Source organism: Anopheles funestus, chromosome 3RL (genome assembly GCF_943734845.2).
Source record: "Anopheles funestus chromosome 3RL, idAnoFuneDA-416_04, whole genome shotgun sequence".
NCBI classification, from domain to species: Eukaryota; Metazoa; Arthropoda; class Insecta; order Diptera; family Culicidae; genus Anopheles; species Anopheles funestus.
In genome coordinates this window covers 52,899,849-52,915,937 of record NC_064599.1, presented here as the reverse complement: position 1 = coordinate 52,915,937, position 16,089 = coordinate 52,899,849, and the positions used below count along the sequence as shown (strand labels likewise).

Sequence of the window (16,089 nt, the reverse complement as noted above, 5' to 3'; positions counted from 1 at the left end):
TCGCTAATAGCATTTAATCCAACTTACTGATCTCTTGCTAGAGAAATATTAAAATTTTTGGCCAGTGCAACAACCATAGTGATCATACCAAAACAATACGATCAACTGATGATTCACGGGTTGTTATTTCAGTACACAATAATTCAGCATGTAAATAGGCTACAGTTAAAATTAATTTGAATCAACTGTCTTTAAACGATGCAAGTGCCTAATTTAAAAACACAAAAGGTAAGAAAACATCTTATGTATTACTTTTTTAATAACCTTGAAAAGTATTTGTTTCCTTTCCATTGCATATTATGTAGTCAAAAACACTGAACACGGCAGAAATCCTTTGTGAAATATGATAACTGCAGGTTCTGGAGCATGCAAACTGAATCGTTACAAGCCTAACGATTTAAACAACATGAAGAAACCACTGAAAGGATGGCTTACGTATCGTACGAAATTTATATCGGATGCCACTGCAAACATACTCAAGTTAAAAGAGTTCCTATTATGGTTCCTGCTCTTGAAATTCAGTCTTTGTTATAGACCATTCAGTCTTTGTTGAAGTGTCGCCTGTAACGGTCGTTTCACACAGTGCAGTGCCTGTTTCGATAGCAGAAAACGATTAAAATTTAAAATGGAATCATCATACACAACAATACAAATAGCTATTCTTGGTGGAAATGTGGATCAGTTGAAACAGTTATTATCGCCTGATAAAATAACCGATACGGACATTTATACGCTACTGTCTAAGCCGTACGCCGAACTGAAACTTCGCAACGTTGCCTTATCGGAAGAAATGGTACACTTCGTCGAGTACGAACTCGTGAAGGCTAGCTACCAAAATGGTCCAAATGCTTATCAAACCAGCGACAGTAACGCGTGCGGGAAGGGTGTGGATGTAGCAGAACGTATTGCACATATGGTGGAGTGCATCAATCTTATCATAGCGCACCATAACTCGGATTCGTACACGGATATTGATGAATTATTGGTGCTTCGTTTGCGGCATATATATGCCCATGTTTTCTTCCTTAAAACACACCTTCGCAAATTGCCACTGTTGCAGTTGCAGTTTTGTGTCGCCGTGTTCCTGAAGCTAATTACAGGCGAGGCGGTCAATGGATTCGACGTGTACGCTTTTACCATCGATAAAGGCAGGTAATTATTTAGTGGTGTTGCAACTGTTACGTTACGTTCCTTTGCTCTTTTCGTTTTAGAACGTCTGGTTCGTTTTTTGAAAGTGATTCGGGATGGCATGATCATTAAAGCGAAGCCGGCGATAAGCCTGGAAGACTGCGTACAGTATGTACGACATTTATGTAATCCTACTGCCGAAAAGAAGCTCTCTCGCGTTCCCAAACGCATTCGCACCTACATTCAGATGAATGTAAAAAAAATAAATCCCTCCACATTGGAGGGCATTCATGAGGATATTAGTTTCGATCAATTACCACTGCCATTGCAACAAACTTTAAAAGCCTTGTACGAAAAAACCATCGATTGGGATCAGCGGAAGCGATCGAGAAGATCGTTCAAGGAGTTGCATGAAACATACTTCATAATGAAGCAGCACTATTCCATCCGTAAGGTGTTAATATATATCGATGGCATGCGGGAAGGTCCCTGCAATGATCCACCCCACATGCAACCGCCCGTTCCCTCTCCGGTACGCATTCGTGCGATAAAACGCACGCTGCAAGTGATAGGAGAAATGATTAAAAGCACACGTGAATCACCCAACATTACGGCCAAACTTAATCGCATACTTCAACTGATCACATCAGAAGCGCTGACCGAGCGGACTAACGATTTGAGACAATTCTTCAGCCATGGTTATTCGCTCGCCAAATGGGAACTGGAAGAGGAAAGCAGTGACCAGCTTGGGACAGTGTTTCAGAAAATAGAGACGAATCTTCGCGAAGCTCGCCGTTGGTTCGTGTATACGCAGACGCAACAAAATCTACTAATCTACAGACGGTATTTGGCATATCTGAAGGGTTTCCGATCGATCGAGGCACTTCGTAGCTATATTGCCTTTGTTGGAACGGAGTTCAAAGGGACTTTAATTGAAAAGTTTCTGCCCGAGCAACTGACGGAGGCCAAAACGCTTATACAGTACATGTTGGATACTTCAGCATCGTCCGGTACTATTGATCCAGCAACGAGAAACGATTTGGAGTACATCGTGAAGGATTTAGAACTCCGCATCAATGTTATTCGCATGGAAAATGTAACGCTTGGGCGCACGATCGACGATTTCTTTTTCCTCGAAAGCTACATCCACCAACCGACGGCAACGTTGGACCGTGTGCGACGCATCGTAGATGGCATTCTGTCCCGCACGGAGCTTTCCAAACGTCACAAGCTGGTACAGAAAACGGATTTAATGTATGCACGGGAACTACTAGCGCGGCTGCAAATGGCCGAAAAGGATAAAATGCGCCAGTACATTTGGGGTGCCATTTGGACACGCTTAGCAAAGGAACAGTTTGGTGGACTAGACACATTGTTAGGTCGTACCGAGCAACGTGTCGATGTTGCACTGGATGCAACGGTAAAAACTATGCAGGCACTCGGTCTTCCGCTACAGGATGACGAATATGTGCAGTTTGTGAATCGTCGACTAGCCAAAAGCTACTACCAGAATGTGTATGTGCTTGATAACAAGTATCGCGTACTAAAAGAAATCGTCAAAGATCGACGGGCACAACAGACCAATACACGAGATGTGTTGGAAAAGCTGAAAACAATCCGGAAGTCGGACGAGCACGTGTTGCAGCGTATGTTCGACGGACTGCTCGACAGCATGAATGATATATTGAGCAATTGCCAGCGAACTACTGGCATGCTACCTTCAGTTACGCACCAGCTAGCGCTAGAGTATTGTCTGTTGGAAGCAGCAGAAATACTCTGCAATTTGGCTCTATTCCGTGAAAACGTAGTCGATCTAGCGCAGTCGATTCCAGTCATTACAGGGCGAAACCTGCGGAACTATTTGGCACATGATATGCTTGCGTACGATACGCTTACTGCGTGCACAAATGCTGTCGTACTAAATGCACGATATTTAGTTGAAAACCGTTTTAAATTGTATGGTACCGCAGCGACACCACCATGCAAAGGGCAACGGCTGCAAGAATTTGAAAAAACGGCGCATTTCAGGGATATATTTCACTCTCAAACTGAGTGGACGATTGAACAAGCTGATTTTTTTTATATGATTCGAAACTTTCAGACTAATCTTCTAGAGCAACGAATCCTAAACTTACAACGAATGAACTCCAGCGTAGATTTGCTTTTTATGAGACGAACCTTTCTCGATCAGGAAATCGTATCGGTGGCGCTGAATGCAAATCCTGCACGCTTTATTGCACAAATACTCACTTACGAACCCTGCAGTTCTAATTTGTTTTATCTCCTCTTGCAGTACTTAAAAGAAGCCGATCTAACTGAAAAGATAAAACAATTGATCGGCAGTCCGGAAGTGTTTTGCTGCCGTTTAGCACTGAAATATGGATTAATTGATGTTCTACGCTCGTTGTGGCAACGGATTAGCGAAAATGCAATGCAAACGCTCATAACCACTGAAATGCATTCCATTTTCAATCTACACTCGTCAGAGTTTAGACGCGAACTCGTACTCTTATTTCCATCGGAATGGTTTCTTCAGCTGCATGATCATGTCGGAAACACGGTACTTCATTGGACGGTGCTACGCTCTGACCTGGAGCTGTTACACTTTGTGTTGAAACGGTACAACATTCTTCTTAAATCGAAAAACAAATTCGGTGACGTACCATTGCTGATCGCGGTTCGATACCACGAGGACGAGGTAGTGCAGATACTGCTTGATCACGGTGCTGATCCATGGATCGAACCGAAAGTAATACACACGATGGCGATTCAAAATAGGCAAGAACTACTGATACGATTTCCTGTAGATATAGGCAGGATCGTAGCTTTGCAGGCGGACGGATACCAAAATAATCCACTCAGAGCAGCCATCGAAGCAAATAATTACGAGGTGTTCGTGATGCTTCATAAACGGTTTGGTTATGAACTTCACAAGGGAGATTTACTTCATTTAGCTGCCCGGTTAAACAGGGTTGACTGCCTACAGTATATGCTGACAGTTGCAACACAAACTCCTGGAGTGCCCATCTTAATTGATTCCGTCAGCAAGGAATACTCCTACACCCCACTAATGCTTGCGTGTGCTAGTGGCCACTGGGAAGCAACTCAGCTGCTGCTACAGTATGGGGCGAATGGATTGTTTGAAAATGAAAATTTTTACAGCCCTTGGCATTTTGCCGTACATAGCGGGAAAAGAACTATTCTTTCGCTGTTACTATCGATCCCAAACTTGGATGTGAATTTGGTAACTAGAGATAAGCGTTCAGCTTTAAGTATTGCGATCGATACCGATCAAACTGAAGCTCAAATAAACTTCCTACTGACAACTGTCGGTGTGTCGGTCCAAGCGGAGCACGTGTTGCATGCCTGTCTCCTCGGCAAAAGGGACATTCTGAAGTTACTTATCGACCGTCAACCAGCGCACTTGGAAGTGAAGGATTTCCTGCAGCGCAGCCCTTTAATGATAGCAGTGATATTGAATGACAACGCCATGACGCAATATCTGCTTGATCGTGGTGCAGATCGTAACACTGTGAATATACTCGGGATGAACTGTCTGCACGTTGCAGCGTTAAACAATTTAATCGCTATTACTAAAATACTACTCGCAGCGCAGGTTAATTACGAAGCAGAAGATAACTTCGGACGCACCCCGCTGGTAGTTGCACTAGAAACTGAACATATTACAATCGTTGAACATTTGATACAGTGTGGAGCAAGTCTAAACAGTGCGTTTAATTATCGGTTCAAAAATCATCGTAATGCAACTTTGCTGCACAAGTTTACGCTTGAAAAGCGTCCCCGAATGGTTGAGTATTTGGTCCAGAAGCTTCAGTTTCCTACGGATTTATTGGACGATGATGGCAAAACTGCGGAAATGTTTGCATAAGTAAATTAATGTATACATTCATAAAAAAAATAAAACCCTACCAATATTTACCATTTCAAAATAATAATATATACGCATGAATTTTTCACGATGATGGACTAGGTTTGACACCCCCGTTCTAATCTGCTCATGGGCTCATCGCGGGTGACCCCTTGGGTACTAGACAGCCGCATCCTGCATCGGGGATGTAGCTCAGTGGTAGAGCGCTCGCTTCGCATGTGAGAAGTCCCGGGTTCAATCCCCGGCATCTCCAGACTTTTTTCCTCCATTCGTTGTTAAGAAAAACTTTTCGGTTGGTTATTACGTTTTGAATGATAAGCAAATTTGGTTAATTTTATTATTGCATTGCAATAAATTGTTTTCTTGGAAAATCAATTTGTGAAATATTGTTCACATATTGTTTTCATGTTGAATTAATTCGTCATGAATTGATGAGATATAGAATAAACTAAAATTCATTACCGGTTTAGGAGATTAATTAAATAAATTCATTAAAATTGCCACCAACCATTAGAATTTGCCACCAGCGATTGTTGCAATGAGATTAAACAAAAACAGTATAACGATGGTACAATACAATAAGATTAAGTAGCGAAGCATATTAATTTTACCCAAACACATGCCAATTTATTCTAATTCAATAACAGTCAAATCAAACACCAACTTCAGCAATCATTCAACATGGCGTGGTACGAAATGCTGTGATCTAACCTGACACTTCGAATGTGGTGAAAGTCATAACAAAAAAAACAACCCTTAATCAGTTTTGTTTTTCTCTCATTTTCCTTCACGATGGCTAGCAGTGTGCCACTGTTGCGAAATTCGCTACAAAAAGGAAAATACGTCCCGTTAATAGTAAGTTGCAAACAGTTAGTGTCGTGTCCTCATACTATATCCTATGTAGCGTAAAATTCACCCGAAGATCCGAAAAACTGATTATGAAACATTACTCGGTCCGATGTTTATTTTTCTTGTGCACTTGTGCTGTCCTTCCAGATCCCGCAGCAATGTAAACACAGTGCAGCAAGTGCCAGCAATCAGCTGGAGAAAATTCGGGAGCGACTGGAGAGTGGACCAAACTTTCAGGACTTTGTGCAACATCCGGACTATAACAAAGAGGATTGGTCCGCGTACGAAGGCAAACTGCGCCGTGAGAAGGGTGAAAATGAACGGTTGCGTTTGCCACCTTGGCTGAAGACTAAAATTCCAATGGGTAAAAATTTTACCCGCATTAAGGAACAACTACGTGAGCTAAAGCTAGCAACGGTATGCGAGGAAGCGAAATGTCCAAACATCGGTGAATGCTGGGGAGGTGGTGAGCATGGCACTCAGACGGCTACTATAATGGTAAGACATACGAACGTAGACAGATGTGTTTTTTTTTTCTTCTTGCTGATAAGGAGGTCTTCTAATAGGTAACCTGTTATCAATAGTAGTGAACGAATGGATGAAAGTGAACGTGGTAGCCGAATGGCAACAGAACTTAATGTACGATCGTTTTTCTATGCTTTTGTTTGTAGTTGATGGGTGACACCTGCACACGAGGATGTCGATTTTGCAGCGTGAAAACGGCACGTGCACCACCCCCTCTAGATCCGGCAGAACCAATGAATACGGCTACGGCCGTTGCATCATGGGGATTGGATTACATTGTCCTTACATCGGTCGATCGTGATGATCTACCAGACGGAGGATCAAAGCATATTGCTGCAACGATCAAAGAAATTAAGAACCAGTATGTGGGACCATCAGCGCGGTGTTAAAATCTTACCCAAACCTTTGCTAAATATTCTGCTATTTCAGGAATCCTCGTATTTTCGTCGAATGCCTGGCACCAGACTTTCGTGGTGACGTCGAATGTATCGAAACGGTCGCCATGTCTGGACTGGACGTGTACGCGCACAATATCGAAACGGTTGAAGCACTGACACCGTTTGTCCGCGACCGTCGCGCTCGCTATCGACAAAGTTTAGAGTGTCTGGCGAGTGTGAAACGATTCAATCCGAATCTCATGACCAAATCCTCAATAATGCTTGGGTTGGGCGAAACGGATGAACAAGTTGAACAAACGCTCAAAGGTACGTATGGTGGAATTTAGAGAGTTTTATCAACGACTAGGAAACCCCTTTCATGAGGAATTTACTTTCCACTTGCAGATCTTCGTTCGGTCGGTGTCGATTGTCTTACGCTTGGGCAGTACATGCAACCTACTAAACGACATCTGAAGGTGATCGAATACGTGACGCCGGAAAAGTTTAAACACTGGGAGGAACGAGGCAATGCGCTTGGCTTTCTGTATACGGCCAGTGGCCCACTAGTACGCAGCTCATACAAGGCGGGTGAATTTTTCATCACCAGTATTCTGCGCAATCGAGCTACGGCCGAGGCAGCTAGAAGAGCGAAGGAAGACGTCCCCCTAGACGTAACCAAGAGTGTCTAATAATCTGAAGCCCCGTTTGAGCACATCGGTTCCTGAACAAATTGTTATTGCTTTTGATTAGTAAAATAGTGCAATAAATGTTATTTCCTTCATGTGGAAAAGATAAAATCATATTTTCGTATCGCATATCCAAGGGAATGTGTCCTGGCTAACGTTTTCCTTTCCTTGCTCTATCCCAACAAAATTCGGTTCATTCGCGCTACCGCAAAATTTCTTCAAGAAGGTGGTGATGCGTTTGCGCATGACCACCCACGTTCCTATCTACACGTCGCGCAATGTGTGCGAGTGCGAGAAGGTAAGGTACGTTCGAAAAAATCGAACAAGTTGCCACTCACCGTGCCAGACTGTGCGTTGGGTCAGAACCAAACAGACTGTAAAGGTGAACAGAACGGACGGTCCTTCCATTCCTTTTCGGTAGGAGGTCCAACCGTGGGCGAAGGAGTTTCCAGCTGCTCGAAGGTGAGCGCAGATACAACTGTGTCACTGGACGCAATCATTCGGTTATTTATTGCTGAAGTTGTACACCATCATCATCATCGCTATCAAGGTAAATCGTACTCCAAGGTACAAAAGTGCGTTCCTACACTTCGAAAGTGAAAACATACCGAGGGAGAAAACCAATGAAAAAAAAAAACAGTTTCTTAATAACATTACTAAAAGAACGTCCTGTTAAAGCGCTTTACGTATAATCTCTGTGCCCGTTTTGATTAATTACCATCTATCGATAGCGAACATCGTAGTAAATTAGCAAAGATAGAAAAAAAATATACTCACCTTCCACCTGTTCGTTCCATATGGCAGGATTGTACAACGCAACCGGATACACAGGTTCGGGGAAGCTGTGCGTGGAATTTGAATCGTAATTAAGCTTACTACGTGACGATGCCCAGCGCTAGGAGAATGATCCTGGGGCACGTCATGTCCGGTCTGTGCACAAAGATGAACCGCACCAAACAGCTTCCGGCGGACCTGATGGAAACACCGCTGAATCGATGCCTAAATACATTCGACATTACGTTACTAGGTAAGTTTTATATGTATGGAAATTTCGTTCCCGCACACTATTTCTAGTAACCGGAACAAAAAAGTGCACAAAGGAATAAATAATCCCCAATAATTTTGCTACACGCACATTTTCACACGACTCACACACACACACACACACATATGGAATGGCACAACAGTTAAACATACCATCACACTAGCCAAAGGAGAGAAAAAAGGATACGCAAAGCAGGCTGCGTTACGTCAAAGTAAACAGGTGGTAGTTGTACTGTGTTGTTTACATCCTTTTGTGTTTACATTAATTGCGCTAAGCATTTTATGTGCTCCTGAACTATGTCCGTACGCATTCTTTTTGCCGAATGACGCCAGACCAGAAAGGGTGTACGCGTGTGTTTGTGTGTGTGTGTGTTTTCCCTTACAAGTTGTATATTGCGTTTAGTGTGCTGCAATGGGGAAAAATACTTAGATTAGTTTCGGTTCAATTGTTAATTGAAATTCGTGCTTTCTGATTTGTATAATTAATTACCTGATTACTTGTTTGCAACGCAAAAATATGCAAAATCAGTTACTTAATGTGGCTATTCTTATGGCACAGCCCGAAAACATATGGAAGGTAACATTTTCAAGGACGTGTGTACGGGAGAGTATTTTTAGCTTCTTCGATTGTATCCTTCGCGGCCGGTTTCAAGCCGCTTGTATGACTTACCTTTTGATGTTTTCTATGATCACCATTTAATCCAACGTTTCTTTTTGTAGGTATCGGTCATATGGTGGGCGCTGGAATCTATGTCCTTACCGGTACCGTTGCCCGAGAGATGGCCGGTCCGGCGATCGTCCTTTCGTTCATCCTTGCCGGTTTAGTATCACTCTTGGCGGCCCTTTGCTATGCGGAATTTGGTACCCGTGTCCCCAAGGCAGGATCGGCATATGTCTACACGTACGTATCCATCGGCGAGTTTTGGGCATTCGTCATCGGCTGGAACATTATCCTGGAGCATATGCTCGGTGCCGCCTCGGTAGCCCGTGCCTGGAGCGGTTACGTCGACTCAATGCTGGGCAACATCGTGGCTAACATTACGATGGAGATTACGGGCGAGATGCACGAGCAGCTGCTGGCAAAGTATCCCGACTTCCTGGCATTCTTCGTGTGTATCAGTTACGCCGTAGCACTTGCGGCCGGTGTTAAGGCAACGGCTATGATAAACAGCATACTGACGACGGTGAATGTAGCCGTAATGGCGCTGGTGGTGGTGTTGGGCTTCTGGTACGCCTCACCAGACAACTGGTCGCTCCCGGAGCAAGGCTTTATGCCATACGGCTTTGGTGGGGTGCTAGCTGGAGCGGCAACGTGTTTCTACGCTTTTGTAGGATTCGACAGTATTGCTACTTCTGGTGAGGAAGCGAAAAATCCGAGCGTTTCTATACCGTTGGCCACCATTCTGTCGCTGTGCGTAGTGACGGTTGGGTACGTGCTGGTTAGTGCGGCACTAACGCTTATGATTCCGTACAATGAAATTAACCCGGCCGCTGCACTACCGGATGCGTTCGGTATGCGTGGCATCACGTGGGCCAAATATGCTATCTCGACCGGAGCCATCTGTGGTATGACGACGACATTGCTTGGATCACTGTTCGCTTTACCCCGCTGTCTCTATGCGATGGCAAGCGATGGTTTGCTGTTTTCATGCTTCGGAAAGGTGAACACAAAAACGCAAGTACCGCTATTGAATCTCGCCCTGTCCGGTGTCTGTAGTGCGCTGTTGGCGCTGCTATTCGATCTGGAAAAGTTGGTAGAGTTTATGTCGATAGGAACACTGCTCGCCTACACGATCGTGTCTGCTAGCGTCATCGTACTGCGCTATCGTCCGATATCGGTAGAAGAAACCGTCCATCTCGCGCCAGATACACCAGGTACGGACGAGGAAGATGGTGGTCCGGCCCTTCCGGGTAGTGGTAGTGCTACCGCCGGCCCACCAGGAGGTGGAATTGATTCTTCCTCCCAGTCGAGCACCATCGATCCATCATCGCCTACGAGTGAAATGATTGAAATTGCCCTAGCTGGTAGACTACGGCCACAATTCCGTTGGCTAGAGCCTGTTCTGGGACGGTGCGAACCCGGCGTGGCCTGTTCCGGTGCTGTGTTAATGTTTTGTGTACTGAGTGTAGCTGTCTGCTTCCAGCTGGAAAACTCCTGGGACGAGTTGTACAACGGAACCTGGTGGGCGTTGGGACTTTACGGATTCCTGCTATTCTGTCTCGTTGCGTGTAAGTTAAAACAGCATTCGGAACAATTCAAGGTTCCGATTCTCAACATCTCTTCTCATTTTGTAGGCGTAGTTGTTATATCGGCCCATCATCAAAACACTCGCGGACTACAGTTTAAGGTACCGTTCGTACCGTACATACCGGCACTGAGCATTTTCTGCAATATCGAGCTGATGGTTCATCTGAGCTTTTTAACCTGGCTACGATTCTTCATCTGGCTGTCGATCGGTATGCTGGTATACTTCCTGTACGGCATTCACAACAGCAAGGAAGGTGAACTTGGTACGTCCTACTCCATGCTGATGTCTACCAGCGAGGCGATTCGTGGCTGGGGATCCACCAGCACTGCACTCGGTGGTGGCACTAAGGTAACAGTAACAAAGATAATCAAAGGAAGAATAAGCCGCAAGACCGCCGGTGACCGGCAGGCGATAGTAGACGATGACGATGATGAAGATTCTTAAGAGCGAAAAAAGCCGGGTCCATTTCCTTCCATTTACGTTTACGTTTGAAATCGTTCAAAGTTTAATTCACTGTTCACGTTCTCGGGATCGCGCAATGTGTTTGTTAAGATTTGTAATTTTTTTTTGTCGTAACCCATTCCGAGCTGGCATATTGTACATCTTACTCGAGAGTGCTACTGAAAGCGATCAACTACGGTCCAAATGGCAAACAAAGCTGTCATACATAGGGATATCATCAGTGCAAAATTTGTAGGTACAAGTTTGTTAACCTTTTTACGAAGCTATCTACCAAAGAATCTATCGCCAAGGATCATACCAGCTAGAAGCACGCATCAGTGTACCTATAGTACTATTATTACACCTAATTTAAAGAAATCACTCTGTACAACGGTCTACCAGGATCTACATATATGTGGATCAAGCGGATCATACGGATCCAACGTGAAGTGAACGTGGCGTTTTGCAGTAAATATTCTACGAAATGGGTAGACCTATTTCAATGCACAGTATTAGATATTATGCTACTAACGATTGCCTTAGAACAAACAATGTGTCTGCATAAAAGTAAGTGTAATGCGCTGTGTTTTTCGTTTTTCTATTCCATGGAAAACAAGTGATTTACTAACGTTAAAGGTTTTGATTGATTGACATACGTTTACTTACATATGTTAGGCAGATTTGCTTTTCTCCCACAAAAGTACTGAAAGCATGATTGGATAGACGGCCATGTCTAGAGTACCAGTTATAGTAAGATTAAAACTGTTGCCTAATGAAGCTATTACCATGGTATATACAAGATTTTTACAACACACAAACTACTTAGCACAAATTACTTATTAATATTTTACTTCCATTTTTATTTGGTTGTTAGAAAACCGATTTTACACAGAACCCACTGTCTATACTGTATTTCAACCACCGAATTGTGTGAGCTTATATGTACTTTATGGTTATGTTAAAATGGCTATACATATAGCTATATGTTTGACAAAAAAAAAACAAAACTTTAAAACGGGTAACTTACGCCAATAGTCAATCTTACATTTTCCCCCATCATCGCTGAGCTGTGTATAAGCATAGAAACACGCACCATAATATAGAATGGCTTTCGATAGTTGCATTTCTGTTTTTGCTATTTTTTTGCAATTAAATTTAGAGTACTACAAAAAAACATTTATACTATACACACTGAAAGACAGGTACACGTGTAGCAAAATCATGCCGTAATCGGCAGTATGTATATTAAGCAAAGAACTATAGTAGAAATGAATGCACAGTCAATGAAGAGTACATATTCATATTACCGAACTTATCGATAAGATAAAATCACCAACCGTCGTTCATAAGATATTTATTCGTATCCAGTATTTCCAGTACATCCAGATACTCGGATTGTAGGACGCACAGTGCATGATATCCTATCTACTTCGAGCCGTATCGTAATAACAGGAGAACGTTCTACCCCCTGAGAACCATCAGCTAGTACAATATAATGTTTGAAACCGAGTCCCCTCTAAAAAAAGCTCTGATACGACGCATAAAGTACACTAGATCAATTAGTAGCAGTGAATATAAAGTATTTCTTTTCTAAACTATTTGTTCTATCAGATTTTTTTTTATCAAGAAAACTCAATGATTGCAATGTGTATGAGAACAATACATGCTTTAGAACTTATAAACTAAAGGATAACAATATTGGTCAAGCATAAAATAATATTAATCACACAAAACCACCATAAGAACAATAAAGTATACACACATATGACGAATTTAACTAAATCATTTTGCAGTACTATTTCTCTCTGATTTCTTTTCTGATCTTGTAACGTATTTTTTTTACATTATATTCTTTACTGATTTCAGTTGGAATTTAGTCATCAACGACTATTTCAAAATAAAGTACAGTAGAGGTACTGTGACATCCCATCAAAATATATTATGAAAAATACAAAATAATAATTGTAACTATTTTCCAAAAAGAAGCAAACATATCTCCGAACGAATTGCTTTCATTTTTACTTAAAATCAACTTAAATTTTAATAAATTTAAAAATGTTGTAGAATTTCAGCTCATCAAATGTCATTTTAAATTTCCGTTTCAGCTCCAAGAACACTGTGCGCTGTTTCAGTAGAATACACCCTGAGGTTGGCGAAAATCATGTAAACAAACAAACAAACGTCAGCTGATAATTTGTTGCATTTGGAATAATCTTTGTGTTGCGTTCTATCTAACGAAAAAATGATTGCCGGCGGTAATGGCGATCCCAATCCCAACTCGTCCTGGCTTGATTCGCGTGGTTTATGGCTTGCGTACGTCCTGGGCATAACTATCTTTCACATCGTGCTACTAGCGATACCGTTTGTGCAGATTCCGTACGCTTGGACGATTACGAACATTTCTCACAATCTGGTAATGGGTTGATAACGGAAAGAATTTGCGGAATTACACCTGTTTGTTTCCGATTGTACTTTCAGGCTCACTTATACTTTCTCCATTCGATCAAAGGCGCACCATGGATGAGCATCGATGCGGGTGAGAATCGCAAATACACCCACTGGGAACAGATCAACTGTGGGGAACAGTTTACGACGACAAGAAAATTTCTGACCGCTGCTCCAATTATTCTGTAAGCGTGGCGACACAACATTTTCGTAATTTCGGTTTTATTGATTTACTTTTTGGCTGTTCCTTGCAGGTTTCTTCTGACATGTCTTTACACGCGCAATGATAACGATCATTTTATCGTCAACTTTATCTCGCTCGTGGTGGTACTCGTACCAAAGCTTCCTCAATTCCATGGCGTACGTTTGTTTGGTATTAACAAATACTAAAATGGTGGGTATCAAACAGGCACATTCTAATCGGTACATAGATTTACTTTGTTAATCTTTCCATTAACGCAAGGAAGAATATTTGTATGTTAAGCTCATCCAACCAAGTTCTGGATGTATACACGTGTAATAATCTTAAAATTGTAACAATTGGACTTTAAACCGTGCGTTGATTCTCGTATGTGGATAAAAGACTGTAAAATATGGATCTAAGCAGCACGAGGTTTACTCTTTAAAATAAGTATCAAAATCATAATGATGATAAAAGAATCTTTTTTTTTCGAGATCAACATTGATCACCTATTAGATGTGATGTGTATTGTGTATATTGAAATAAAATAGGATCTTATGACGCACAAAGGTGTAGTTAATTTGCAATCAATTTCATAATTTTCCATAATTATCAATGCTCATAATGAACGATAATGAATGCATTGCGAATTGATCATGTGCATCTATTCTGACTTCTCTTTCTTGTAGGTACATTCCAACGCGACTAGGCATACAGATACAACTCAACTAATCCTAACCTTCAGCGATGAAAATGTAAAGTGTCGTGTGCGTGAGGGATGTTGCGTTGCCTTTTGAAAAGCGTATTTTGCAACATTATGCTCCTTGAATGCGTAGAACAAAGGCGAATCCCAATGGTGCCTAGTTGTTGTAGTTTGTTGTTCGCTCTTCAAATTTAGTATACATACATAGTAGTTAGAAGCTTCCAAACTCACTCTCCTCTCTCACTCTCTCGTTCTCTCTCTCTTGCTCTGTCAGATTGTACTCTCTTTGTAACACTTTGTCGTTATCTCTCCGCTTCTCTTTGTTTGCCACATACGCAAATCTTACATATGGTCAAATTAGAAGCGAACCATTTCGTATTAGGTCAGTTTCTGAAACAAAACCCGTCGGAAAATTCTCGCCAATCGGATGCACCAAGGACGAGCCTCTTTCGTTAATTGGAGCACCATTGTTGGTGGTAAAAATGTTATTTAAAAAAATTCCACGCCATACCATACACCATATAATTGTTCAACTCTATTCCGCTGTAGACAATCTAACATCGAATTTCCTCTCTAAAAAGTTTTGTAATGACATTGACCAGAGCAACGCCGTGCGTCGCAGTTCGTTGACCCCGTTAGCTTCAGCTGCTCGTCGATACATGGTCGATGGCGCCGGGGGAAAGGGAGGCGGGGCGGTTAGCAGGGCAGTAAAATAAGGGCATTGTGCTGTTTTCCCTTCCCACTAGCCCCGAATGTAATCTCTCCGAATCTTCCCGAATTGTGGGTGGTGCGCACGCAGACAAACCCACGTGGAAGTGGCAGGCGAACGCATGGGAAGCCGGGAAAAAAGCCATCATCATGGGAGAAAGCTCGCACGCAAAACTCTACCGCACCTGAGTGCGGTTGAGCATGAGGGATTTGTACGGGGAGCAGGGCGGGGTTCGGGGTTGTTTGCCACTGGTTGGTTGTTGTGGTAGGCAACGATCGACCAACCGCAAGCTGTTCCAGCCTGTAAGCAAATACCTGTGGGGTTGATGGTTGATGAACTGGCAGCGGGACGAAGTTTATCTTTCAACCGTGCCGTCCCGAAACCAGACACGGCCAAAAAGGATACGTTTGACGCGACAGTTCCAGCTCCAGCAATGGAAAAAAAATAAAAATGTGTGTGTGTGTGTATCGCCGTGATCTTGCGTTGCTGCTGGAGTTTGTCGAAGCCGTACGCATGGGAAAGCATACCACCAACGGAGACCGGGAAATTTTGTACGGCTTATCGAATCGAAACTCGTTACAAGATGGCGGCAAATGAGCTGGTTTCTTTGTATTTCAATTCTGAGAATAATGATTTTTACCAAATTTATTATTAGTGCCTAAAATACGTTTCAGTGATTACCACGTTTGTACACATCTGTACACCTGTGTCATTCTCGTGCCGTGACCAACATACCTCTTTCGTAGTGGCTTTAACGCAAAACGTTGTAAAATGTCGTACGCCTAACTGTAGCCTTTTTTAGCTAACCATCTGTTCAATACTACACCTGGCACGGTAAGACGGGATGATTGTTTGCTTCGTTA

General features: G+C 42.7%; 4 protein-coding genes and 1 non-coding gene across 9 annotated transcripts; all 5 read left to right on the top strand.

The window, feature by feature from the left end:
* Positions 1-18: 18 nt before the first annotated feature.
* On the top strand, positions 19-5,084 carry LOC125767199 (uncharacterized). Its single transcript, XM_049433537.1, has 3 exons — positions 19-228; positions 306-1,148; positions 1,212-5,084. The coding sequence occupies exons 2-3, from the start codon at positions 626-628 to the stop codon at positions 5,015-5,017; spliced, it is 4,329 nt and encodes a 1,442-aa protein (XP_049289494.1). The 5' UTR covers positions 19-228; positions 306-625; the 3' UTR covers positions 5,018-5,084.
* A 114-nt stretch (positions 5,085-5,198) lies between these two features.
* On the top strand, positions 5,199-5,270 carry Trnaa-cgc (transfer RNA alanine (anticodon CGC)). The gene has a single exon. It is a non-coding gene; the product is annotated as a tRNA-Ala (tRNA).
* Positions 5,271-5,747: 477 nt separating this feature from the next.
* LOC125767228 (lipoyl synthase, mitochondrial) lies at positions 5,748-7,565 on the top strand. Of its 2 annotated transcripts, none has more exons than XM_049433587.1 (5): positions 5,748-5,872; positions 6,014-6,364; positions 6,538-6,752; positions 6,821-7,095; positions 7,174-7,565. In XM_049433587.1, exons 1-5 carry the CDS (start codon positions 5,810-5,812, stop codon positions 7,455-7,457), a joined length of 1,188 nt encoding a protein of 395 aa, XP_049289544.1. In that variant the 5' UTR covers positions 5,748-5,809; the 3' UTR covers positions 7,458-7,565. The 2 variants fall into 2 exon arrangements, with proteins under 2 accessions (XP_049289544.1, XP_049289543.1); XM_049433586.1 differs by having other exon boundaries at positions 5,758-5,917.
* Positions 7,566-7,675: 110 nt separating this feature from the next.
* LOC125767207 (cationic amino acid transporter 4) lies at positions 7,676-13,216 on the top strand. Of its 4 annotated transcripts, none has more exons than XM_049433552.1 (4): positions 7,676-7,916; positions 8,259-8,481; positions 9,219-10,727; positions 10,794-13,216. In XM_049433552.1, exons 2-4 carry the CDS (start codon positions 8,340-8,342, stop codon positions 11,189-11,191), a joined length of 2,049 nt encoding a protein of 682 aa, XP_049289509.1. In that variant the 5' UTR covers positions 7,676-7,916; positions 8,259-8,339; the 3' UTR covers positions 11,192-13,216. The 4 variants fall into 4 exon arrangements, with proteins under 4 accessions (XP_049289509.1, XP_049289507.1, XP_049289508.1 ...); XM_049433550.1 differs by having other exon boundaries at positions 7,676-8,004; XM_049433551.1 differs by having other exon boundaries at positions 7,676-8,481.
* A 126-nt stretch (positions 13,217-13,342) lies between these two features.
* LOC125767247 (ORM1-like protein) lies at positions 13,343-14,383 on the top strand. Its single transcript, XM_049433616.1, has 3 exons — positions 13,343-13,601; positions 13,667-13,818; positions 13,888-14,383. Exons 1-3 carry the CDS (start codon positions 13,431-13,433, stop codon positions 14,021-14,023), a joined length of 459 nt encoding a protein of 152 aa, XP_049289573.1. The 5' UTR covers positions 13,343-13,430; the 3' UTR covers positions 14,024-14,383.
* The last annotated feature ends 1,706 nt before the right edge of the window (positions 14,384-16,089 follow it).